Genomic DNA, 27,848 nt, shown 5'->3' on the forward strand with positions numbered 1-27,848 from the left:
ATTCAAAATGCCATTGTGAACCATAGAAGTCAAAATGAGACATTTACAAATGGTCAAAACAAAATGTTTTGAGGTTTTTTTGGGGAAAAAAAATCATTTTGTTCCTGGGCGAAACTATTGATTGAATTCAACTCAAGTTTTGCAAATAGTTTCAGAGCAACGAAAAATGCATTTTCAATGAAAAAAAATCTGTTGTTGAAATTTTTTTGCCCTGCTCTAGTTGACTTCAGTGACACAACGCCAGTTTACAGCAGCTGAGGAACAGATACAGGGCTAAATCCTGGGAGGAGAACTGAACAAATGGACTGGTTCAGTTCAGTTCGGCTAGCCACACCTATTCCTAATGGGGCAACCTTCCTTTTTCTGCTTGGGGCAGGGCGAAGGAGGAGATATTTGTATGGAACTCATAACTTATGCTAACCCTGCTAGCTAGATACGTAGACATGTTTCTCCTATAGCTGGAGAGAGAAAAGATGAGACAGTGAGTTTTCCGCTGTACTTACATTGCAAAGTTGCTGTCTACGAAACACCTGTTTCTGAGCAGCCCTGCCCAGAGCTGCACGCCGACAATCCCAAAGATGAAAAAGACAAAGAAGCACAAGAGAAGGACGTTGCCTAACATAGGCAGAGTATCTAACAGCAGGGTAACGAGTATTCGCATACCTGTGGGGAGAAGGAGAAAACAGGTTATGTGAGGCCTTTGTGAGCCCTTCAAGCAGGACACAGCTAGACACAGGAGCAGGTGTTATGATGAGCTTCACACATTTAGGACAAGCTTTCTCAGCACTTCTGCAGTGTGTACGGTGGCAGACGATGTGAAGTTATCTTCAGCAGTGTATTCCCTTTTCAATGGAAGATGGACCCAAGTCCAAGATCAGTACTTCTGGGCGGGGAAGGGGCATGAGTCAGTGAAGTCAACAGAAATGAGGAGAGTAGGATAAAAGACAGATTCTACATCTTGGGACTGCATATGAATCATGGAATTGGATGCTTGCGAGGCAGCTTCCCAGCATGCTCTGGGTGTGGGTGAATCAAGACTTAAAGTTTTAAAAATCTGGGCTGCCAAGGCTCATCTCCACTGAAGCTGCATCTTACAAGCTGGGGGTTCCCCCTCCCGACTCAGGAACTCAGTGTTATTCAATGGAATTCACACTGCAGGGCAGGAGGACATGTGAGGCCAAAGGCTGTGCCTCTTTGATGGACTACGGGCTCAATAAACTTTCTAAGGAAACGTTTCTACTCGTCAGCCCACCTGCCAGCATCATCTTCTATTAAAAAACTACCTTCTGGGAAACCAACACATGCTAACAAGTAACTCACCCGATGCCCTGAGGAATTCTTTCCTACCCAAAATTCATCTGGGCAGAAGCATTTTAATAATATCTACAACCTGTCAGTGCCCCTGCTGCGGTGTAACAAATCCTTGGCCTACAGACAACAATCACACTGATGTAGGGAGCAGGGCTAGAAATCTGTTCCTTCTACTTCAAAACACAGACCCCTGCCCCTGAAGCTAAAGAAGAACCTCCCTACCTGATGGTAGCAGTAGGTCTTTTATCCTCTTTCTGAACCAGCCCCCAGAGGGCGACATCACTCTGATATACACACTAAGTCAATGCTTTACAATGGGCCCAAGATTTCATCACTGGTGCCAATGGATGTGTCAAAACCTGCTCTTCGCAGCCAGAGGAAACTTTAGTTTCTGTGCAGTTTTTATGTGATAGGAGAGAAAAATGGTCGGAACGTGAAGATCCCAGAGCGTGCAAACTATGAACAAGACAGGTGAACATTACCTGAACCATACAGGACCTTTGCTGACAACACTTTAAACCCATCATGCCCACCACCGTTCTCCAGGAGTATTCTCAAGTGCTGTTAGACTGTGGTGCTGTCAGATTGCCAGACCCTTCACAATGCCTGATCGATTGGCTGCCTCAGGGAAACAGCACTGTAATCCCTTTGGCTGACTGGTATTGAACTATCAGGAGGCTGGAGGTGGGGATTCCGGGACATCCATATTGAGCATTTTCAAAAGGCACTAACTGTTCCAGAAATAAAAGGACAGATCTGTAGAGTCCTCCGAGGGGCAAACCAGGATTTCAAAGCAATTTACAAGGACGGGAACAGAAAGAAGGCAGGCGGATGTTAAGAGCGTGCCTGTGAATCGTGGAGACAGAGGGGATTAACTGGACTGCTGTACAGCATAAAGAACCTATCACCACTTCTACACCACACTTCCGATGACTGGTTAGCCGTAGTTAGACTATAATACTTTTCTAGTTGCCATGGCAATAGGAAAGTCCTGTGGAAGATCTGCCAGACAAGGGTCACTAAGTTAGGGCTTTAGCCCTGGAATTGGGAGAACTCATTTCACCAGAGTCTTCCTGTGTGACCTAGGACAAGTCACTGAGGGCATGCCTTCACTGTGAGCCTCAACTCAAGTTGGCTCCTCTTGATCTAGCCTGGATTGAACGAGGACAACACAGTCTCTGAGCTGGTTGTATGAGCAGCCCAGAGTAGCTTGAATCCCCGCTGCATCACTAGCTCAAATGCCACTCTACCCTCAACCTACATCCTGCCGGGCCGGCTTGCTGGAGTTTAAGCACACTGAACTCGAGTTAGAGACTTTTGTGTGGGGGTGGGAGTCAGGTTGGGGCAGCACTTGAGTTATACTTGGAGCTAACACTGCAGCGGGGACAAGCCCTTAGCCTCTCCGTGTCTCAGTTCTCCATCTGTCAAATGCAGATAAGAGACCTGCCTGACCTCATAGGGGAGTTGGGAGGATAAATTCAGTAAAGACTGTGATGCACTCAGATGCCATGGTAATGGGGTGAGGGAGGGGATAGAAATTCCTAAGGTAGTTAAGTAGAATTGTTATTCTTAAATACCCTAATAAGGCAGCTAGGGGGGAATTCTGGGCTAGTGGTGGCGTTTTTCACAAAATTAAGGGTATCTGACCTGGTATCAGTGCCAAATACCAAAATGGGTTATTATATTTTGCCTACCTAAAATGAAAATGAATTATCTTGAAATGAATCATTATTAGTAGTAGTTATATATTTATGACATCCAGAAATGGGCTTGGCACTTGACAGTACAAGTAGCATTAAGATCTAGACTGCGCCCCAAAGAGTTGGCAATCTACTCTGAATACAAGGTTCTTCCCCATTTCCTGCATTAAACTGTTGCATGATATTGCTGGTGTCATTTTAGTGGCTGAGGTGTCCCACCCTAGAGGTGGCTGCATTTTGGGAGGTGAGTGATGGAACCCATCCCTACTTGGATATGGTTTAGTATTCTGCAAAGAGCACGGACAATTGTAAAATTGCTACCTCTTAATAATACGGGTCATAAAGCCGGGCCTGGTGACGACCGTTCATTTACACGCTGATGCACAAAGTTTCCCTAATAACGCTGAGCCTGTCACCTAAAGAAGCCATGGCAAACTAGTACCATTAAGGGGTTTATCCTTCTTGGCCCTGTGGAAGGAACCATGTTTCAAAATGACCGTTGCTAGCATGGTTTCCTTGACTATACGTAGGCTTTGCAACCTTGTTGTAACCATGTTAGTCTCAAGATATTAGAGAGACAAGGTGGATAATTTAATATCTTTTATTGGACCAGCTTCCAAAAGAGACTCGTTTCTGAGCTTATACAGACCTGAAGAAGAGCTCAGTGTAAGCTCCAAAGCTTGTCTCTCTCACCACCAGAAGCTGGTCCAATCAAAGCAATTACCTCACCCACCTTGTCTCTCTAATATTCTTAGGTTTAGCAGAATTCGATTTTAAGGTTTTTTTATGATTTCGACTGATAATATCGCTGTTTATTTTTAAGCATGTTTTCCTGATTTTTATCCAATTAAATTTTCACAGTTGCGGGAAATTATGGGGTGGGTGTGTGGGTTAGACAATAATTTATTATTCAATGATGGTAGATGTTCAGATTCAAAATAAAAAGGTAAATTTTTATAACTGTTACAACACAAATTGTCAACATCACTTGTCAAAATGCACAAATTAAATGTCCTTAAATCAACTCTAAAAAGTTTTCAAGCAGCATTTTCCTGATTTTGCCTATCTGTACATTTTGATTATTCTGGATGGGAATACTTTCTCATCAGCTTGTGTGTGCGTGGTGATATTGAGGTTGACTGACAGTCACCATTACAAGACATAGTCTTCCAAGCCTAACTGTACTGGTGAAGGACTTATGGATGGGGCTTACCCATCAAATCTGAGCTGCTCAGACACGAAGGGGCAAACTCTGCCTTTGCTCTGTGCTTTGTAGTTAGAGGTCAGGGTGACTTCCAAGTTTAAGTTAAAGCAAGAAAAAAAAACCACCCTGAGGAATAATGACATGCAAATTAGTGGTTCAATAAAGGTTACATGAGTCTTTGCAAAGCCAACCAACCATAATTTGAACAGCTGATAATTGTAGCTTTGAGAGAAAGAAAAGGCGAACTAAAAAAACCCCCAACAATGCTGAGTTCCAGATAAGGAAAGTGCTTTAGGAACTGAATATTCCTACAGAAAACATGGCGCGTGATTACAGCGTGGTGCACACCAGTCTGTCTGACAGTTAATGCTGGCGACAGTGCAGTCTTTAGGGGCATTTTATCCCGTTAAGAGGCTGCTCTGCAAAGTGCTCTCCCTCTCTATGTAGAGCTATTTCTCCCTTAATTTCCCCGCCTCTGCAAGATGTTACCCTCCATTAGTTGTCCCATTTGGATAGAGAATGGCATTTAAATTCTGATGTATTTTCTCTTTTACCCTCTTAATTTTCAGGTTGCTGCTTCTTCCAGCCAACTCCCAAGTCATGTCTAATGTATCTCCGAGTAGTTCTTAATTACACAGGGCTGCAGCTCAGTGTTCTTTGACTTCAGAGGGAGTTTTGTTTGCATATGGGCTAAGAACATCAGGATTTGGCCCAGTCGCCCAGGCAGTGCCACTTTTTTGGCACAACGGGACCAGACCCTCAGCTCGTGGAAATAGATGTAGCTGCATTGAAGTCAATGGAGCTGCACTGATTTATACACAGCATATAGACATGTATATGCTGCTACAGTATGGCACATTCCATCCAATGATCTCAAAGCACTGTGAGATCATCAGCTACAAACAACAGCTCACCTCTTCTCCTATACGGAGGTAAGCTTGAAGGGGATGAGTAGCAGGGCAAGTTACGCCTCCCTAATTCCCCAACTGCATCTGCACTGTCCCAGGCCTTTTGGCATACGTTACAAGAGGTTGGAGGCTACAACAGCCTACATGGATTGGTTCTGGTCCTTGTGGGATCTCATATCAGCTGTGAGTTAGCGTAGTGCAGACATGCCCCACACTACCACCAACACATGTCCTCCCACCCCCATAGCAGGATGTAGGGGGACAGCTAGCGTAGCAGATGGTTATGCTACTTTACACTACCTGAGAACGCCACTGTTGGCATGAGAACTGTAGGGGAACCTATACTAGTTGAGGTCAGAGTCCATCACTTTACCCTGTCCGAGTGGTGCTAAGTGGCTGGGTCAGGAAGAGAGAATCCTCACCAGTACGATGAACCTCAGCAGTAATAACTAGTTTCACAATGTCTTGTGACGTAGATGTTATTCTCTATACAAACGGAGAAACCGATGGACAGACAGCATAAATAACCCCTCCAAAATCACTGAACGAGTCAGTGGAAGAGCTAAGAGTAAAACTCCGTCTTCCCCAACTCTCCGTCGTGTGCGTTAACTATTGAACATGTTGCTTCCCTAAGGTTACTCAAGAGCACAAGCTTGAGGAGCTGCAAAGTCACAACAAATATATATATATTTAAAATACAGTAGGAGACGAACTTGGGTGCACAATGAGTTTTTATTTCATAGCGTTCCTTCCCAATGCACTCTCTAATTCTAAACCCAAGGAACACATTCAATAGCACTGCCCTTCAGACCTGACTAACAAAAGTATCTTTGGGAAGACAAAAGGCTCATGTAATTCCCAGTGATAGGAAGAAGTTTTGCTCTTATCCAATTCTCTTTCCTCCATCTGACCTTCTTTTTCCCAAAAATGGTTAAAATCTATCTTCCTCTGCCAGACAACTTGGTTGTTCAGTGGCACTGCTCTAGAGATTGATCCCATCTGTTAGCTATCTACGCAAGGCACTTTGTAACCTCTTAGTAAAATGCCAAGTGTGCCATAGGAAAAGATGATTAGCATCAGTGAAAACAAGCCTCATGATTTCTTTTCAGTTTCATTACATGTGGTGCTCATTTTAAACCACATATTTAAAAAACAACAACAACCACTCGGCAATGAAATGAGCTTGAAAACAGTGACCACTATTAAAAACCTTACAGCCCGTGCCAAAAACATAAATCGTGGAATTATCTTTTTTCCCAGTCATTTCCAAGGAATAATTTCTAATACAGACGATGTTTTTATTGGCTGGGTTCCTCCTTTCTTTCTTTTCTTTGAAAAAATATCTTGTGGATGAATTTATTGCACATGAAAGCGAAGGGGTAATAGAATTGGAGGGGGGCAGGCAAAGTGCAAGGTTGTCGTGTGGATAAATTGCTGTGCTATTTTTGACAGATCTTCACTTTGGAGGCTTTTGATTCCCTGTTGGAAGGAATTAGAGGACAGTTCCTATCTACTATGCAGTAACTGCAGTTAAAATCTGCTTTGACGGTTGTTCTTCCAAAGCTGAGCTCTCAGTGCAGTTAGCCCTCGATACCCAATTCGGCTTCCACCAGTCTTTTTGAAACACCAGCTGCCAAGACCATTTTCCGGCCCCATCATTTTCACCAGGTCATCTCTCCTTGCACTGGATTCCTCCACTGGCTCCCTCCTTGCTGGCTCATCAACGTCAAGCTTTTTGTTTTGGTCATCCAGGACCATCACAGCTGTTCCCTTCTGTACTTTTGCACGCTGGTCTCTGTTCTCATTGTCCCTCATCCTCTCCCATTCAGCCATCCACCTTCCCTCACAAACATCTGTGCACTTCATTCCACGCTGTCTCCATGCATTGACAGCCCTCCCTGAACTGACCCAGGAACGCCCCTTTCTCCGTCTCCTCTGTATCTCCTCAATTTACTCCTTTAGGGCCTGATCCAAAGCCCACTGAAGTTTGTAGCAAGACCCCCTTTGAGGTTAGTGGGCTTTGGGTCAAGTTGTTTTTGATTCCATTGGATTTCTGACGCTAATGAACTAGGCAACTCATCATCAACTTTGGGGCCTTTCATGATTATTGAAAACCACATATAACTCTGCAGACAGAGAGCCTATCGGACAGAACCAAGAGCCACTTCCTTTGTTATGCTTACAAGAAAGGATAAATTCAGTACAACGGAGATGTTTTTAATTCATTTTTTTAAATTAAATAAATGGAGGACCATAGATGCTGGAACTAGAGGTGCTGTGGGTACTGCTGTAACCCCTGGTTTGAAGTGGTTTCCATCCTATACAGGGCTTACAGTTTGGTTCAATGGCTCTCAGCACCCCTGCTATGCCAATTGTTCCAGCACCCCTGTGGGGAACAAAAAATGGTAACAGAGGGCTCATCAATCTAGCAGGCAAATGTGTAACAAGCTCCAATGGCTAGAAGTTAAACTAGACAAATTCAGACTGGAAATAAAGGGCACATTTTTAACAGTGAATGGAAAAACTTCCCAAGAGTTGTGGTGGAGTCTCCATCACTGGTCATTTTCAAATCAAGATGGGATGTTTTTCTAAAAGATCTGCCCCAGCTCACAGAGGAATTCATTCAGCAAAGTCCTATGCTCTGTGCTATTCAGGAGGTCAGACCAGATGATCACAGTGGGCCCTTCCAGTCTTAGAATCTATGAATCTATAAAAAAGGTGCCCAAATTGTGTGTGCGTGAATCCATCCACCTCTCTCTTTATAAATCACTTGTCTTTAATTACAGGCACTGCTGCAATACTGTGAACTGATACTAGCTCAACATACAATTTGGGTTTCTTTCCAAAAGGGCTTTTGGATCACCCCAGCTAGAGAAGAATTCTTACCTGCTTTCTTATTCCATCCTAACTGGAGGATCTAGGGGGAGGTAAAATGGATCTCAGTACCAAGCTTTCCTATTAGATCACTCCCACTAGATTTCCTACATCAGGGGTTCTTGCAACCACCCTGCCTTACCATGTGAAAAATGGGAGAGGGGTGCTGGTTTGGAAAAAGTAACGGAGGGAGGCCTCAAAAAGGCTGGATCAAGGCAAAGGGAAACTGTGCCAGGTTTGGAATCATGCGACTGTTAGAATCCAGTTTTTTATTTTATTTTATTCTATTTTTTAAGTAAGTCTCTACCTTTCATGATTGCAAGAAAAACTTGAAAAATGTGACCCCATTGCAACGGGCACAGTAACCTCTGCCTGAATGTGCAGAGAGCCTGAAACAACAGTTGCAAGGGGGCGAGCTGTACCATACATCTCAATGGGGTGTTAACTCTACTCAGAAGCTATGACCAGAACTACTTCAACAGAGGGATGTGTGTGTGCTAGAAGACGTACAGCAGGCCTGGTCCACTCACCCAAACAGATGCGCTTCAGCTGCTGGTTAAATATGGGGGTCCCCCTGACTGCTCTCCTGCCTCTGTGCAGGGAATGTGAGCCTGCTGCCCAAAGGGAAGGGTCAAAGCACCATATGTCCCTGGGGCTAGAGGGAAACCATGTTACTGCCCTATCTCTCTCGAAAGGAACATATTCCCCATTCTGTAATGGATGGATGGGACCACAGTATGGGGTGTGGGCAAGGGGAGTCCTGTAGCCTGGTATGTTCTAGACTTACCTAATAAAGCCCTGGGTCCCAGTAGGGGGAAGTCTGAGAACTGCTATTCCTACACTACTCTATTTAGATCAGCTTTGCAAAGGTCTATCCCATGCCACTCACTCAGGGGAAGTCCCTTTTTCTGATGGGCAGGTAGATATTTTACACCTTCCCTCCACAACCCCCAATTTATGGCAATTTGGCTAGGCTGATTTTAACACACTCCAAGCGGAGACAAATGAGGCCAAGCCAACACGCTGCATCTCATGGAGGCACAGGAAGGGGGTTTTGCGGCTTGAATTATGTTCAGGAAAGTTGTGCAATGACCCTCATCAATCACAGAGCCGGAATGGGTAGTCGCAGCGCAGGGTTCCCTTCCCACCTTCTCTACCTCTTTGCTCATACAGCTCAATTCCGTTCTATGGCTGGAGAGTGGCTTACTCTCCATGGCTGATTAGTGCCAATTGTTATACTGATTCATGGGATGAGTCGCCGTATTCAGGATTTCACCAGGGGGTGAATTTCCCTCTGTGTTAAGCTTTGGAATCCCCCTGGATCAAAGCTGCCTGACTGTACAAACGTAAGTGATCATTATTATAAAGGTCGTCAGTTGCTCTGAAAAAATAAAAATGGGGTAGGGGGGTATCACGGTCCATCTAGGGCAGATCCTGGATTGTATCAGACATCAGGCTTGAGCACTAAAAATACCAAAGTCAAAAGTGGACAGAGTTAGTGCCTTATAAACAAGAAACAGTCTGTGCTTATCTACCCTCCAGGAACTGAGATACTTCTAAGAATACTAATCCTACTTTGGCATTAATTCAAGATGCTATTAACACTAGGAGGCTGTCCCAGTGGCTCATCAGGCCAACCAACTCAAAACATGGGTTTAGCTCTTTGAATTTAATCTCATTATCTATTTATGAAAAAAAAAAAGGATGAATTTCTATTACCCCTCTGCTGAAGAAAAATTAAAACAAGGATTATGGCACAAAGTGCCCCAAAAAATCCCACTTCAAAGCCTTAGTTGCAAACTCATAAAGTAGAACCAGAGAGCCGAGAAATGGGCCAGAGCCATAAACTTTGGACCCGGATCAGAATTTTCTCAAAGTTGTGGAGGCATTTAGAGACAGGCTGTTGGGTCAGACCCATTGACCTAGGTTTAGTCTACAATACAAAGTTGTGCCAACATAGCTCTGTTAGCTAAGAGTGCTAAAAAAATCATTTCCCCCCAGCTGATAGAACTCTGCCAGATAACCCCTCCCATGTATACACAACTATATCGACAGAAGAGTGCTTTTGCTGGCATAGCTAATGTTGTTTGGGGAAGTGGTGTAGCTATGCCAGAATATACTGTGTCTCCGCATAATTATGCTGGCACAGCTGTACTGGCAAAGGCTCTGTCGTGCAGACAAGCTCTTAGAATGAAATGATGGTCCTTATGGCCCCAATTCGACCAAGCACTTAAGTATGTGCTTAAGCTCGATTGACTTCATGTTAAATTAGGCACAGGTTTAAATGTTCTCCTGAATTACAGCCTAAAACACCCTCTAATTGAAAAGGCAGCTTGGGGTGGCTCAAAGGATGCAGAAAAATATAAGAACTAATTCGAACCTTTGCCCCCAAACCTGAACCTTTCTTGTGGTTCAGAGAAGTTCAGAGAACTCCCTTACCAACTAGCTCATATTTTTGTTCCACTCTGCACTTTTCCCACTCCCAGCTGGGACTAGAAACAACTGAGCCAAAAACCCATGAGAAAGGCTATTTCCTGGGATATTTCTGGCCTGATGAGAAATCGTGATAAACAATTACATTCTGAATCCAAAGCTTCTGAGGTCCCCATAGTCCTTGTGTGTGCCCTCCAAAGTTTTTTCTGACTTGAAAAAATGCCATCATGGAATTTAAAAAAAAAAATAAAAGTCTAAAAACTGCAAGAGCCAAGAGAAACTTCAAAGAATATTCCTGCAGGCAAACATCATCTGTTCTCTTGCCCGTTCATGTAAGGTACTGGAATCAGAACAAGTTAGTGGGAGTTTGTTTTGCTGTCTGTAGCTGTGCCGACATTATGGGCAATTAATCTAAGTGGGATGCTCAGTGGTAATGCCATATAATTCAAATGCATTTTTAAAAAGGAGCAGGAAAAGTAATTTCTGGAGGGAACCTGAGGATTTGCATACAATTACACTGCCTCTCCAAAAAGAGAGGATTTCAGTTCAAGAGTGATGAAAGGGATATAGAATTAGCATATCAGTGAAGGATCACTCAGAAGAGGGATGGTAGCAATGGGGAAACAATTTCAACCGGTTGGCTCATCTTTCAAATTGGATTTAGGCGACAAACAGCTGAATCCACTTGGAAATGGGCTTAGGGACCACTTGAACTTTCTACAATGGGCGAACCCAATTTTGTTCCACATTGCAATGAACGCTCTTTGGTGTTTCACCAGAAGCACAGACTGTTGTGCCACTAATCCCGAGCACAAAGAAATGGCAAGACCCTATACATCTGAGAGGAGAAATGAGCCTACCTAGAAAATCAGGATCTTCTTAGCCTTGAGTTTTTTCCCCCCTGAAAGGAACATTTTGATTTGCCTTGAGATACCAGTGTGCTGGGAACTTTATAGACAGGAATGGAGACAATCTTCCCTGCCCCGGAGAGTTTAAAACAGTCTTGGAAAATATCCATGGAATCATAGAGATGTCAGGCTGGAAAGGACCTTGAGAATTCACCAAGTCCAACCCCCTGTGCTGAGGCAGGACCAAGTAAACTGAGACCATCCCTGACCGGTGTTTGTCCAGCCTGTTCTTAAAAACTGTCAGTGACGGGGATGCCCCTAACCCAGAGCCTAACTACTCTTTTAATCAGAAACTTTTTCCTCCTAACCTAATCTAAATCTCCCTTTCTGTAGATCAGCCCATTACTATTTCTCCTATCTTCATGGGCACGGAGAACAATTGATCACAGTCCTCTCTATAACAGCCCTTGACATATTTGAAGACTTATCAGGTCACTCCTTCTCCCTCCCAGTCTTTTCTCCAGACTAAACATGCCCTGTTTTTTTAACCTTTTCTCATAGGTTAGGTTTTCTAAACCTTCTATCATTTTTGTTGCTCTCCTCTGGGCTCTCTCTAATTTGTCCATCTCTTTTCTAAAGCAGTGATCTCCAAAGTGGGGTGCGTGCAAGAGGATCCTTCAGGGTACGCAACAGGAGGAGCGCATCCGGAGAAGCGCTACTCTCGCCCCCCCCCCCCCCCGCCCCTCGGCACTTCAGCCAGGAGTCCGAGTGGCTTTTTTTTTTGCTTCGACAGTTCGGCTGGGAGCGTGCTCAAAATTTTTTTATTGATGGGGTGTGCAATTAAAAAAGTTTGGAGACCGCTGTTCTAAAGCATGGTACACAGTACTCCAGCTGTGGCTTCCCCAGTGCTGAACAAAGCGGGACAATTACCTCCCATCTCTTACATACGACACTCCTGTTAATACCCTCCCGAATGACATTAGCCTTTTTTGCAACCGTATCATATTGTTGACTCATGCTCAATTTGTGATCCACTCGTAACCTCCAGATCCTTTTCAGCGGTTTTACAACCTAGCTAGTTATTCCCTATTGTTGTAGTTGTGCATTTGATTTTTCCTTCGTAAGTGCTGTTCTTTGCACTTGTCTTTACTGAATTTCATCTTGTTGATTTCAGACCAATTTTCTAATCTGTCAAAGTCATTTTGAATTCCAATCTTGTCCTTTACCGTGCTTGCAAACCCTCCCAGCATGGTGTCATCCACAAATTTTATAAGCATACTCTTCCAATCATCAATGAAAACACTGAATAGTATTGGACCCAGGACTGACCCCTGCAGATCCCACTAGATACACCCTCCATTTCAACAGCAAATCATTGATAACTATGCTCTGAGTACATCTTTCAATCAGTTGTGCACCCACCTTATAGTAATTTATTTAGTTCACATTCCCCTCCTTTACTTATGAGAATGTCATGGTAGACTGCATCCAAAACTTAACTAAAATCAAGATATGAACATTTACCAGCCTAGATACAAAATCTACACCCCTGCCCTTCACCAGGATTGACGATAATGCTAAAACTACTGATAGTTTACTCACTCATAAAAATGTGACTTGCCCTGGGAAGCAGGGGAGTAGATTTTCGCACTCTGCCCCGGAGATTCTAGGCCTTTGCTTTTCCCACTCTTTGGAACATCAGTTTTACTGGCCTCCCTGAGAGACCTCAGCCCAGCTATCAGTTAGACAAGGAAGAAACCCTCACCCCCGACCCCGTTTAGACCCTGGGGGAGTCACTGAATTGTGTCGCAACAACATTGCTTGATTGCCATGGATGGCCAGTGGGTAGGTGGAGGCAGGGTCTTTACCACCACAAAAGGGAGCGGGCAGAGGTGACAAGCCACATACGGTAGAAAACTGCTATGACTGTGAATGACCCAGATCCTTGGGACGCCTTCATAGCTGCACGACTTGGCAGCTTCTGTGGTCTCTGCTGTGGGGAAGGCAAGTGGCACCGACAGAGCTTTTGGTGTCTACATGTAGATTTGCTCCAGGTCTCCAGGGCAGGGACTGGTTGTTCCTGTGTTAGTTCATCCCTCAGCCTTGTGGGGCACAATTCTGATAGGGATCTTTGGGTGCTAGGATCATATAAACACATCACACAGCCAGTTACCTGAAATCCCTAGTTATCTGGCTCCGCAGTGTGTCCCACACATAGCCCTAAAAATCACCACATACTTTCACGAAGACAGAATACAGCAGTGATAACCTTCCCCTTAAAGAAAATGTGTCTAATCCATGTACCACCAGTGCAACGCCGTATTCACTCCCGGTGGGGTTTCATGGCTGTAGCTCTGTGACCAAGCAATTTGTTGTCTCCACAGTGGTGTCTCCGGTCAAAGCTCCTCACCCATCACAGAGCCTCAAACCAAGGGATACGGCCCCTCCCAGTGACCAGTGGGGCAAGGATCTCTCTGACACACATTGCCATCATCACTGAGGGGCCATGGCCAGTCACATGGCTTTGGGATCCTCCCCCATCGCTGGGTCTCAGAGCACAGGCTCCAGCCAGAGCCTCATCCTTCCTTTCCAGAGTTCAGTTCAATCTCTCTCCCCTTGAGCCAGGAGCTCCCAGTGCCCCTTCCCAGGGCTGGGTTATAATGCAAACAATCCCGTTATTCCCTGCAGGAGCCAGTCTTGCTTCCTCCAGCTGCTTCCTCATGCCAGCTACAGCTTCCTCGGCTTCTGCCCTGCCTGGGCCTCCCAGCTAGAGTGTTGCCAGCTGCTCGCTCTCGAGACCTCTCCTTTATAAGTCACATGATCATCATTCTCCCCATCTGGGGAGGTGAGTTAAGCTGGTCACAGCTGGACTGAGGCCCACCTCCTCTTAAGGGGTCAGATATCTTGTGACAATGGGATAAACAAAGAACATATGACGGATCAAATCTGCAAGTAGGAGCCACACCAGTTTAGCTCCCTGGTGCTATGCTACCTTCCCCAGGCACATACACATTTGTGTTCATCACTCTGGGAAAAAAAGGATTTTACTTACTTGGGACCCTGTTAATGGCTCGTAGAGGCCTGAGTACCCGGACAGTTCGGATGGCAGATAAGCTTACATTGTGCCCATCCAGAGAATATTCCATCATGCTAAGGAAGAAAGAGAGAAAGAAATCAGAACAGAGGTGTCTCATCTCCTAGGCCTCACAAGCGTGCGAGCAGGCTGAAAAGGGGCAGTTCCTAGCTGCTCAGGTGGGACAATTAGCCAGACAGTACATGCCCTGGCTATCTCAGGATTAAACGAGACAATGGGCATCATCATGGTCTGCGAGATTAGCAGAAGGCTATTGCAGAACAGGATTGTTGCAGCACCAGAAGAAGCTGCCTACCTAATGCTGTGATTTACCTGCTGGAGGTAGTGACTCCTGGATAGGGTGACCAGACGTCCCAATTTTATAGGGACAGTCCCAATTTTTGGGTCTTTTTCTTATATAGGCTCCTATTACCCCCCACCCCCATTCCAATTTTTCACATTTGCTGTCTGGTCACCCTACTCCTGCAGGGGGAAGTTTTATGAATGGAATGTCAAACGGTATGTCTACACTACCTGCCGGATCGGCGGACAGCGATCGATCTAGCGGGGGTCAATTTATCGCGTCTAGACTAGACATGATAAATCGACCCCCGAGCGCTCTCCCATCGAATCCTGTACTCCACCTCCGCGAGAGGCACAGGTGGAGTCGGCGGGGGAGCGGCAGCAGTCGACTCACCATGTTGAAGACACCACGGTGACTCAATCTAAGTATGTAGACTTCACCTACGTTATTCACCCCCTCAGCGCAGACCAGGCCAAAGTGTCACTGCCTGGTGTCTATGAGTGATCTGGCATCCTCTAAAAGCACCCGCCATGGTGCATTACACTGAGGTGCAGCTACTCACTGAAGTCATCCTGCTGAAGTTACTGCGGCTAACCACATGCATTAGTGCCACTCACCATGACTACTGGGTGCAGAATTAGACCCAACAGAAACTGGAGGCGGAAGGGAAGGGTAACCTATTAATACCCATGTCAGTGACAAATTGGTCTTTACAGTACATGGTCTAGTATTTTTGCCATGTCCCAAGCAATGCAGCTTCATAGATTCCAAGACCAGAAGGGCCCACTGTGATCAACTCATCTGACCTCCTGTATAACACAGGCCAGAAAACTTTCCCCCAAATAGTTCCCTTTAGAAAAACATCTCGTCTTGATTTAAACTTGTCAGTGATGGAGACGGACTATGACCCTTGGTAAATTGTTTCAATACTTAATCCCTTCGCTTGGGAGATTATTCCACAGCTCCGCACAGCTCACAGTCAAGAAGATTTTCCTGATATTCCTTTCTCACTCCTCCTGTGACACCTCCTTGTACTACCCCTGTGTATTTTCATGGCAGCTTGGCGTTTTTTTTCCTACCATAAAAATTTACAGAAGAGAGCTGGGGAATGACATTCAGGTAGTTCGGGCTGCATTACATTATTAAAAAGAAGGAACGTTTTCTTTTTCACATCCTGTTGCCATTTCACAGGCATGTTTCTCTCCTGGTCTGAGAAAGATGTTAAATTTAGTCAGTTTCATTGGTCTTTTATAACAAGGAGTAGTAAACATGTGTCAGGCTTTTTTTTTTTTTCCTTTTCTTAAATAGGATTCTGGCTAGTTAGCTTGGTTGTAATTTATAGCATTTGAACTGACTACAGGGGAGCGCTTGTAAATATGTCAATCTCTCTCACTACTCCTGTGCAGATACCACAATGCATCAAGAGCAACACTGTGAACCAGTTTTTGGTACCAGAAAGGCTTTTTTTGTTTGTTTTTGTTTTTTTTAAAATAATACACAGATTAAAAGGTGGAATGGGAAGGAGGAAAGCCTGACAAAAGCAGATACCCAGAAATGTTTCCATCCAATATTTTAAAATTTCAGTAGAAAACATTTTTATTATAAACATTCCACAGTCGTGTTAAGGACATAGGCACTGAGATTGCCCATGACACAACCAGGGAGTGAAAGTGACACCGAAACCAACTAGAAACAATAGCTAAATTGCTTGTTTGAGAGTAGTCATGCAAGTGGTCCCACTGATTTCAGTGGATTACTCACGAGAAAAAGGTTGGCAGCATCAGGGCTTTAGAATCATATTTTAGCCTAGTTTTAATCGCACACTGATTTCGGTTTCCAGGTCGAGTGAAATGCAACAAAGATGAAGCCAGATTCTCAGCTGATGTAAATCACTGTCGTTCCATTGAGCTATGCTGATTTATACTAGCCAAGGACCTGGCCTGAGAGTTTAAAAATTTGATACTTTCAATACTCTAAAGGTACAATATGGTAACAGAGATGGGATTTCTACTTTTTAAATATCTCCACTTTATGATGACAGCACATCTTTCAGCAAATTAACCCAAGGATTCTAACTGGTATTTTTATGCTAGCACGAATGTGGGAGGGCAAGATCATGTTTTGCAACAACAGTCTGATAAACTACAATCTAGTGGAATCCTCTTCTCTGGAACATCCAGATGGAAAGACAAGTGTGGCAACATTATGGTGATCCCCATTACATAGAGTCACAGGAAGGCATTGTGCAGAGGGTTATTATGAAGCTGTTATCATGATTGCATAGGAGAACTAGACAGATTTGCACCCATTTCTTAGAGTGCTTGCTCAGATTTAACATGCATTCACTTTGGCTTATGCCCCTGTTTGTTCACTTTCCAAAATCATTTGAATAACTGAGTTTAACTCACATAAACATTCTCATAAAGAACACGGACGTGTGTCCACGTACACTCACACTTTCATTCGAAGCGAACACAAAATCTGCTTGGTCTACACACTGAAAGTGTTGCTTGTTCATTTGTTCTCCAAGCATACTGGTATCTTTGACAATTGAGAAGTGTGCAATGTAACACTTGGCCTGATTTGCACCAGTAATTTTGAATATCTGAAAGTTCTGCCAAGGACTCAACATACTTTTTACATTCTACCAGTGGGAGCAAATCTATACGTCTGTTTGACAGAGGTAAGTCTGGGTATAAATCTGTTCCAAGTGATTGGTGATACAGCAAAGGATAGAGTTAAGGCTATTTGGGAAGTTTAATTTGGAACTTCAAGAATTTCAGATATTTGATTTTTCCACACCTTTGGCTGGAGTTATTCCTGGTATACCTCTATTACTTAACTAATATTACAGCAGGTAGGAAATTGACCCTTTCCCTTTAATTTAGCATTTTTTTGGACTTTTTTGCTGCTGTTTTTAATAACTTTTTTTCTTGAAGCATTTAATAAACCTTTACAACCCAAATTCACCTTCAAGTTTGCCTCTAGGAATTAAATTTAAATTAGAGGGATAGCTTTAAAATTTAGCACAGCACTAAAACAGTTCTGAAAACTAACCTGCATGTATTAAGCAGCCAGATCACAGAATATCCGGGATGCGGCGCTTAGCAGAAGCAAGGATCACACAGTGGGAAATTGATAAACACCAGTTTGCACCTGCTAGTTACAGTAACTAGGCCTGTAGCCAGCGCCAGGTGTGCACTTCAAACAGATCTTTCAGGAACAGACAAACCTCTGTTTAAAATCACTGAAATGAATACCACTGATTCCCGAACCTGTTCCCTGGCTGACGTCCTAATAAGGTACACTTGCAATTTATCAGATGGCTGAGTAAGTGGATTCTACTGTAATTGGACACCAGTTTTAAAACTACTAACAGAACGTAAAAGCAGTTGGAAAGTGCTCCACTGAGAGTTCCTACACTGTCTGGGTGGGTATGAATCCTCAGATCCCTACCTAGCTTTCATTCAGTTTGTCTCCTTTGCCTGCAGGAGGCTTGGCTCAATCTCTTGGGAGGGATAGCTCAGTGGTTTGAGCATTGGCCTGCTAAACCCAGGGTTGTGGGCTCAATCTTTGAGGGGACCATTAAGGGATCTGGGGCAAAAATCTGTCTGGGGATTGGTCCTGCTTTGAGCAGGGGGTTGGACTAGGTAACCCTTTGAGGTCTCTTTCAGCCCTGATGCTCTATGCAATAAAACCTTCACAAGCAACTCCAAACAAAAGCTCTCTTTAAGAATGAAGTGCTTTAGATCACTTTTCTTGTTTTGCCATTGGTTCTCATTTCCACACTCCACAGTTCTGACCCACCCAGGAGCAGGATACACCAAAACTCTTCCAAGGAAGCCCGTTCGCCCATCATTTCCAGCTCAAATGTGCAGATCTGTGAGGGCATCTGAAGAAGTGAGGTTTTTTTACCCATGAAAGCTTATGCCCAAATGCATCTGTTAGTCTTTAAAGTGTCACTGGACACCTTGTTGTTTTTGTCCGGGCTTTGAGCAATTTGCTGTACTAAATCTCTGAACCATCTGCTTATAAAATCAGCGGCTGTGACTCTCAGTTACACAAAAAACACTTTATACCTCTTGGGCAAAACAAAGGGGCTTAAAAAGGTGTGAAAGAGGCACCCAGAGAACTCCCTCTATGCAGACTGTCTGCTGATGTCAGCCTTGCTCCCTGCCCCTGTTTGGGGAGGGGGTTGGGGTGTGGCAGGAGTGCATTGCACTGTGATTGTTTTCTGCTTCCTTGGGCCCAAAGGGGTCATTGGAAGCACACTGGAAGTTAGAGCAGCCTGGGGACTACTCTAAATTTACCCTGATGGCTGGATAGATCACCCCACAGCCCCAGATTACAAAACTGGCTTAAATTTACCTTTGCCCCCTGCCTCTATCCATGCCCCAAGTACATGAATGGAGTAACTGAGAATCAGGCCATCTAAGTCTATGAACTTAAGTGTTAAATTTTCACTGCAAGGTAAAGTGAGAGACCTGAGAGATGCACCTGAGAGATACCTGATAGCAAGAAAGCACTAGGGGGGAAAAATCCTTTCTCCAGTCTCTGAGCTCTACAGAAGCTGTGTAGTCAATACAGACTAGGACTGGCAGACTCATTGCACTGCATCCAGAGAGGATTAAGTAAGGGATTTGTTTCCTAATGGTCTGAGGAAAAGAATTGGCTTCATTAACAAACCTTGTGAATTTAGCAACCCTGTAAATGTGTTTCACTGCTTGGGGTTTTCCATCCTATATGTGATAGAGGGTGGAATCCAGGGACTACCTCAGGGCATCTGTCTGGGAGAAAAGGCACCCTTGGCTGGGAATCAAATGGAAGACGAAGCGATTGGACTCTGTCTAGGGTAAAAAAACACATTGGCTGGAATAACCAGAATTCTGCTTCCAGCTCTAGGTAAGCAAGAAGAGAGAAACACATTTAAAAACATGCAGCGTGGGGTGGGTGTTGGCTGGGAAACCCATCATCAGTTCAGAGGGGGATTATCCAATCTGCCCTTATTTTAACTAGCCCATGCTCCCCGCAAAGCTTCCCCCTTCTTCCCGTTCTCCCTGGGCTGCTGCACTCATCTTCAGTGACCTTGCCCCTTCGTCCCACCTCCTGCCACTCTCCCTTCCATGTTACACCCCCACGTCCCCATTGCTGCTTTCACACGTCAGCCCTTCCCTTGCCCTCTCTTCTTGTATTTATTTCCCCAAGTCTTATTTCTCTTGTTGTCAGGACAGTCTTCCTCTAGGCTGGCTCTAGTCTCTCTGTATAGCCTTTAATGATGCTTTAGATGGGATGCGCTGGAAATACAAACCATTATGCACTGATGCATAATAGAGGAGGACGGCACACCCAGCCCATGGGGTATAAAGCCATGGCAGACCATAGGCATGCAAAGACCCTGAGCATCCAGGAAGAAACAGTCACGGCTTCACATGCATGACACGTGTCCTGTCCTGCAGCAGCAGCATTCGTTCATACAGATTGGACTATTGTCATGGCCTCAATATACCAGAGAACAGAAGTCACCGTTCTTTCCTATCTGCTCTCCCAAGAAAGGCAAGTGCTCTTTTGGGCTGGAGAGCAATTAGATTAATGGCATCAAACGCATTTCTCACGATACAGGGGCCGCTCCAATGAGCGGTTTTGAGGGGTCAAATGGCAGATCACATTTTTGCTGCTTGGACAATGTTTTTCACCCGGGCTCATGGTCAGATTCAGGGTATGTCTGCATTGCAGTCAGGAGGTATGATTGAGCATCCTCACTAAAAACAGGAGTGAAGCTGCAGATATGTGAGGCTAGCTGACCAAGTAAACGCCTGCCTGAGATCCTGACTATACATTTGGGCAGCTAGCCCACACTGCCATGGCTTCACCACTATCTGTAGTGAGCTATTTTGTTCAAATCTAGGTTGGGAATGCCTACATCTGCCGCCGTCACGCCTCCTGATTGCCGTATAGACATGCCCTCAGAGGAAACGGAGCCAGCTTTCTCCGGGCTGAAACTTCCCATGGTACTTTTCTTAAGCAAGCAGAGACAGAGAGTATTCACTGCTGGAGCAGACTCCAGATGCAATCCGTTGATGTTAGCAGAAGATCTGTTTATTTTGTAGTTTTCCCGCTTACGGTCGGCTTTCCTCGATAACTGTGCTAATAGTGTAAATCAGCTCACTTAAGGAAACTGAATAGGGCAAATAGAATGGCGGGCACTCCCCATTTGTCACTCACTTCCCTGCTTATCAGAAGGGCCCCTTAATAGGTTCCATCACTTCCAGGTCCGCTTGCCAAGAAAAACAACCCACTTATTATGTCCCACATTGCCCGGTAAAACTGCTGCTTGTTGCCCAGGAAAATCAGAAATAAGTTTCCAAAGCACTTTGTAATTCAAGTCACCCTCCAAGGTTCTCCTTTCTTTAGATCTGAAGGTGAAAACCTAGGCAGGGCTGGGGAACAGGACAGGGATGCCAGGGCTTGTTAGCCAAGCAGAAACCAACAAGGCAAATTAAGCGGAGAAATGGTTCATGTTTGGACCTCAAGTTCAAGTCCCCCCTGTGGGCGACAAAGTTAGAATTCCCACAGGTGTGCCCCTTCCAACTGCTTGAGAGGCCTTTGAGACTGGCTTGCAAATGGATCATTCTCTATATCAGTCCTCAGCATTAACAGCATCTCACCAGAAGGTTTTCTTGTGTTAATAATGGGTTGATTTTCCCCTCTCTCCTGGAGGTAGTTTTCCAGCCTTTTAGGTTTATAAAATGGGGCTGGAAAACTACCTCCAACAGACTTACTTGGAAGCGTTCCTATCTTTCCAGCTTACTGAGATACAAATACAGTGGCCAAGGGAAGTCTGATTGTTAAGCAGCAGTAGAGGACTCTCCCTTCGCGCTTGTGTGTGTGTGTGTGTGTGTGTGTGTGTGTGTGTGTGTGTGTGTGTGTGTGTGTGGCACTGCTCTGATGCTCATCGTGATTACATCTGGGAACCTCCCAAATGTTAATGGAATGCAGAACCTCCACTGCTCCCAGGATGAGATGAGTGGGTGTTATCATTTGTATTCTAACGTGATTTACCTGAAGTCACACAATGGCAGCAGATTCCAGACCTAATGGCTCTTGGATTGATGGTTTTACTCAGAACTATGCTTGCGCACCTGGTTCCTGACTATATATATATAAAAAATAGATGCTGGGGCTAAAAAAAAGTTAACTAGATTTTTCTTAAACTGTAGCCAAAGGCTGGTTCAAAGGAGGCTCAGCTCAGACTGTTTTATGTTTTATTCATACCAGTAAGTCCATTCCTAATTGTATTTCCGGACAAAAAACTACATTAAGATGGAGTTAAGGTTGAGCATCACTACTTTTAAGGTAAAACACATTGCAAGAATGTTGTAATTACTCCCAAACCAATACTATAAACACAGGATATTCAAAGGCAAGGTTAGATGCAATAGCCAAACATTTTCCACTCCTAATTGTACATCAAGCAGGTAAAATTGCTTTGAGTAGGTATTGTCCAGTCTTAGGACCTATTTAGTTTATCTGTAGGACATTTTTTAACTTGCTCACTACTTCTCCGCAGCTCACTGGGAACCTGAAGTTGAAAGGAATCAGCTCTTCCCAGGGTGTTTGGGAGTGTAAAATAACCATCTCCATAAACTTGTCTCAGGAGAATAAGCAGCTGTTGGGCGAGGTGTGTTCAAATGTCAACAAACATAAATTTAAAGCAGAAATTACCATGTGTTTATAATTTATGAGGATTAGAAAGTGTGCTAGACAGCCAGCTCCCTGCCCTTCCCCCCACGGCTAGCCCCGCTGATGTTTTAACCTTCCTGAGCCAGATGCTTCTTGCTCAGCTGAAATCCGCTGCCTTTGTTCGCCCTAACAGCACCCGCTGAGGCCAGTGGATTACAGCAGCATGGTCGCTTTCCAGGTAGGGACAGTGTCAAGGTAAAATCTCGTACGTTAATTTAAATCCTGTATCCATGTTGCTAACATTTTAGATCATTAGCATGGACAGAACTCTTAAGGAACAGATTTGTTTTCCCCTGTTTTTGCTCTTTACTTTTGCATGTCTCTGAGCTTGGGCAAGGAGAAAGCCAGTCAGTTTCACCTTTGCTTGCAGTTGTTTCCTAATCAGTGTCCCTTTCAGGTGCTCAGGCACCAGCACAGGTTGCAATGTTCCAGCAACGGGCACTGCAAGAGACACAGAAGGGACCCGGTCATTTGTCCCTGAGCCTTAACTGTGAGCTTTGGGAACATGCTGGTTACTACAGTGCCTAGATCTGAATGGATTTGATTTGACTGAAATCAAGCTGGCAAAGATTGCTATCTAAGGGGCTTGACAGCTCTTATTTTGGTACACAAGTTCACATCAATGGTTGCTGGGGCTTAGGCACATGTCTTTGGTACTGAAACACCCAGGTTGCCAGCATTCCAGTTGGCACTTCCCCTGCATCCCTCCACTGCTGTTCAGATCTCCCCTATGCCGTAGGGAGCATGCCTGCTGATGAAGAAACTTCGACACCCACCGACAGATACATGACACAGAGTTTGTGGCAGGACAAAATCAAGTGGTTTAAATGATCATTTAGCCCCCATCCCTTCGTACTCCAAACTTCAGGGGCTAGAGAACGTCATAGTATGTCTATACAGGAAAGAAAAACCCATGGCTGATCTGTGCCAGCTGGCTTGGGCTCAGGCTGCAGGGCTGTTTCATTTCTATGTAGACTTCTGGGCTCGGGCTGGAGCTCGGCCTCTAGGACCCTGTGAGGTGCGAGGGTCCCAGAGATCAGGCTCCAGTCTGAGCCCAGAAGTCTACACAGCAGTGGAAGAGTCCTGCAAACCCAGCACCATGAGCCTGCGTTGGCTTGCACAGGCCAGCCATGGGTGTCTATTTGCTGTGTGGACGCAGGATAGAATGCAGCAGGCTCAGGTGGATGGACTGCTGCAGAACACCTTCTCTAACCCCTTCCCTCCCTCCCAACCCTCAGGTTCAGGCTAGGCTGATGAACAACTGTTTCCCATTTCATATTTTCCAGATGCTTTTGCAAAATCAATTACAGCTGAATGCAACAGCATTTTATTGCCTCCGAGATCAGGTTTTACATGACTTTTCTTTGGCTTGCACTTGGCAGCTTCCTGAAGAAATACCCAAAAGCAGCCAGGGCGACTGGTGGATTTGTTTACGCCTCCAGTGCACATGGTTAATTTATGAGCTTTGGCTACTCACCCGGCCATTACGATGAAGAAGTCCAGGCGATTCCATGTGTCTCCTAGGTAACACTTCTGCCCAAAGATCCCCAGAGCTACCATCTTGAGGACCATCTCCACAGCGAAGAAGGCGAAAATGAAATGGTCAAATGCCTAGGTCATAAAAAGATGATTGCAGTGAGTTCTACTGTGATTCTGTATAGCAGAGATAAAAAAACAACCAGGCATATGTATATTTCTACTGTATGGATATTGTGTATCTACAACTGAGGTGATCAAACCATGGCTCATGGAATACTGAAGTGTCAGCTATAAAACCCAAAACACATCCTGGATTGCCTGCTGGGTGATGATAACACTGACTGAAACACAACTGTTGGGTTTTTATTGCTGAGGAACAATAAGCAATTTCTATTCATCTAGTGACAAAGATACAAGCACACAAACATGTTATGCTTGTTGTGCATTTACTTTTGCATTTAAAGCATATGCAAATCAATATGCAAATACCACACGGCCCTCAGGGTCCTGGCAAGTTGCCATTGAGAAACTCCTAGATACACGTGCTGTGCAGTTGGAGTGTCCAGGCTTTGAATCATGCACAGGCTGAAGGAAATATCGATCAGGCAGACCACACGTGCTGCAGGAAAGGAACTGAAATATTATGAAATGGACTTATTGCTAAATATATGTTGCCCCATAAATTATGACTCTGCAGTGGGACATATTGATCGTTATTAGTCACACGGAAAAAGCTTTTCTGTTTTGAAAAAAAAATCCTCAGGAAAGTTACAGCAGCTTCTTGATCCACACACATGAACGTGGACAGATCAACCCCTTTTCTTTGTTATCATAACAGTCTTCTGTACGTTCCTTTTGAGGCCTGAATGGTTTATTGCCAAACATAACAGAAAACAGGCAGCTGCAAACTGGCTTCCTTTGCATATACCTATTGGGTGTGCACCTGTGCAGGTAAGAGAGATCTATCTAGTCTAGCTGTCTGCTTACCTACCAACACTTCTCCTTTACAAACTATCCTGAATTTGTTCCAGCAGTTTCAGTTCATTTGATGATTGGCATCTCAGTTGTCTTTGCAAGGAAGCTCAATGCTTCCTACATCATGTTTTGGCTTCCATTCTCCCTGCAAGCTGGAGTGGGGCAGGGGTGAAAGTTGGTTGATTGTTCTTTGCATGTTTCGCTCTTTTTCTGTCTGCTAACTGTTCACAGCATGCTCAGATTTTTACAAATATAGCTGACACATTGCAATCATTCAACACTCAATGCAAACAATGGTCATTGTACGGGCTCCTCGTGAATTGTTCACTTAGATTCATTTAAGTCACAAAGGTTATGATCTACACAGCCCAGGGCAGCGAGCCTCCCAGCTTGGATCAACAGACTTGGGCTCCCAGGGCTCATGCTACCACACTAAAAGTAGCTGTGTAGATGTAGTGATGCGAATTCTGAAGCCTAGGAAGGAGGATGGGCTTCAGAGCCCTAGCTCCAGCCCGGACCACAATTCCGAAGTGCTGTCGACACAGCTATTTTTAGAACACTAGCATAAGTCCTCCCAACCTGAGTCCGTCAACTAGGGTGGGGAGGCTTGCTACCATTGGCTGTGTAGATGTACCCATAATATGGTTTCTGCTAACCGATTTGATGAGATTCTCTGAAGAGAACAAATAGTGAATAATCAATAACAATGACTCTTGCTCATTCAGGAATCCCTCTGTCTGCATGCGGATTTGGGTATTTGTAAGAATGACAGACATCCACCAAGCCAACATCCATTTGTGTGACCGATTGCATACAACAAAAGGCAGGAACATGGTTGGGAGGAATGGAAATCCTATGCTTCAGACCAGCTGCCATCTAATGCAGTCTAGGAAGCTGCTTTCCCCATGAGCAGGGTATTCCATGATTGCCTACCACAAATTTTTGCACCTTTCTCTGAAGCAGCTGGGACCAGATCATACCATAATCCAGAGTGGCAATTCCTATAGTGGATAACCATTTGCAGTATTTTCTCAGCTCGGTTCTACAATTTATTCTGTAACCAATCTCTGGTGGTTTCTCTATTGCTTTGGTTGGCTCAGTTCTGCACCTAACGTCTTATAACTTTAGGCTGGAAGGGTCTGGGGTGAGAGAACCCCTGGTTGTTGACATTTGCATATGATCCTTGATCGGTCCTTAGAGGTGGATGCATGTGATGATCTACTAGAGGTCCTAATGGCATTTCCTTACTGCAGAAGGGTTTGCAGGATATTAAAGCTACACATGTGTAAGAGTCAAGCATGCCCAGGACGTTACACACACACGTGCCAGCCGTCTTTCACTGGTTCACGTAATGCTTTGCAAAGGCCGAGCATCTCCACAGACATCTGTTTGGAGCCTGGAAGGCTAGTTAGTGAAGGTGGCGCATAGTCACAACACAGCTCTGACACCAGATGGAGCTGTGATGTGCTGCAAAGGGCGAGGGGCTTAGAGATGGGCAGCCCTGTGGCATATGTCAGCTATGTGATTGCCAGGCTCACGTGTTGTCCCCTGAAGCTCTGGGAGGCTATTAAGGTTCCAGGAAAAGAGTTTATGAGCCCAGGACTTGTACACCGTCCTCAGTGGACAATAATCTGCAGCTCGTTTGGATGTAGCTGGCAGCCTCAGCTGAAGAACAAAGCAGGCATGGGCTCTTAGTACACTCGAGCCAGATCGTTAGGCTCATGACTGGGAACAGAACATCAGGGCACTGGCTCCTGAATGAATCACTAGCCTACAAGGCTCACTGTCCTCCACTGGCTAATGTTTTACCACTCAGCTGTGAAAGTGCATCAGGCTCCCTTCCCTACCTCCAGGATGGTGCATCGCTCCGACTTGCAGTCCACATCCTCGCAGGGCTGGAACATGCCCAAGGTGACGCAGTTCAGCAGGATAACCAGCATGCTGACATGCTCGAACCAGGTGAGAGCAGCGAGTTAAGGAGGAGGCACTTGGTCAGCAACGGGCACAGACAGGGAAAGTATCAGCAAAAACATGGCACCATTTACACCTCAAAGAACCAGCACTCCCAATCCAAACAACAAAAACCACCCCAAAGATACGCTGACAGCTGGAGGTTTTGGGAACTGAGGGGAAAAGGTCCCTTAAAAGGAGACTTCTGCTGAGATGAAAGGACAGTAGGGGCTTCAGAACAGTGCAATGAGACAAATTAGTAGATTTCACAGGTGAAGTTCCACGCCTTGTCATCAATTTCCATATTTCATACAGGTGTGAGAGCAGCCGAGGACACAACAATAATTCTTTGTCCCTCCATAGCAACCTTCATCTCAAAGCTCTTTATCAACATAAATCACCCAAATTCTCACGCTCCCCTCCACAAGACAGGCTAGTGGTAATAACTTCTGCATTACAAAGATGGGGAAACTGAGGAAGGAACAATCAAGTGACTTAGCCAAGGTCACGTGGTGAGTCAGTCACAGAGTCTGGATTAGAGCCCAGAAATCCTCCCTGCTCCAATCATACCACATCTTACCTCATTACTTTCCCGAGTTGTGGGCCTTTTCTGTGCCTTGGATGCACCTGAGACTTGACTAGCGGTTCCATTTACATTTAATAATTTTCAAAATTAAACGGATACATTCCCTTTGTTCCCATGTGAAGTTCTCAGAGCGATCATCAGATGCTGCAAATCCAAGGACTTCTACAACTCCTCATCAGGGCGATGTCGGAGGCCCTGGGAGATGGGAACTTCCATGCAAGCTCCACTGCACAGGCAAGGTGAATGAAGGCCAAAGCAAAGTGAAGTCAGCAGCAGATGCTAGTCGGGAGAGGGGATGCCAGGTTGGGAGTTAGGCTATAAATCACAGGGCGATAACAGAGGGAGAATATGTAATTTGGGCCTGCTGAGCTGTATTTCGGACGCACAGCTGGCACCATGGAACTACCAAGTTTCTTCCAAATGTCTGATTCACAATCAGGAAAGCAAAGGGCTCTTGATTTTC

General features: G+C 44.9%; 1 protein-coding gene across 2 annotated transcripts in view; it reads right to left on the reverse strand.

The window, feature by feature from the left end:
* The window catches only part of CACNA1H (calcium voltage-gated channel subunit alpha1 H), a 204,395-nt gene extending 177,591 nt beyond the window's left edge, over positions 1–26,804 (reverse strand). The window contains exons 1-4 of one of the 2 annotated variants that reach the window (XM_030578503.1): positions 26,697–26,804; positions 23,873–24,006; positions 14,331–14,428; positions 504–663 (exon numbers count right to left, since the gene is read on the reverse strand). In XM_030578503.1, the coding sequence (XP_030434363.1) occupies positions 504–663; positions 14,331–14,428; positions 23,873–24,006; positions 26,697–26,789 (485 nt within the window). In that variant the 5' untranslated portion in view covers positions 26,790–26,804. The remainder of the gene's footprint in view (positions 1–503; positions 664–14,330; positions 14,429–23,872; positions 24,007–26,696) is intronic. The other variant, XM_030578502.1, reaches the window with a different exon arrangement.
* Between the last annotated feature and the right edge of the window lie 1,044 nt (positions 26,805–27,848).

The sequence above is a fragment of the Gopherus evgoodei genome, chromosome 10, assembly GCF_007399415.2.
Source record: "Gopherus evgoodei ecotype Sinaloan lineage chromosome 10, rGopEvg1_v1.p, whole genome shotgun sequence".
NCBI classification, from domain to species: domain Eukaryota; kingdom Metazoa; phylum Chordata; order Testudines; family Testudinidae; genus Gopherus; species Gopherus evgoodei.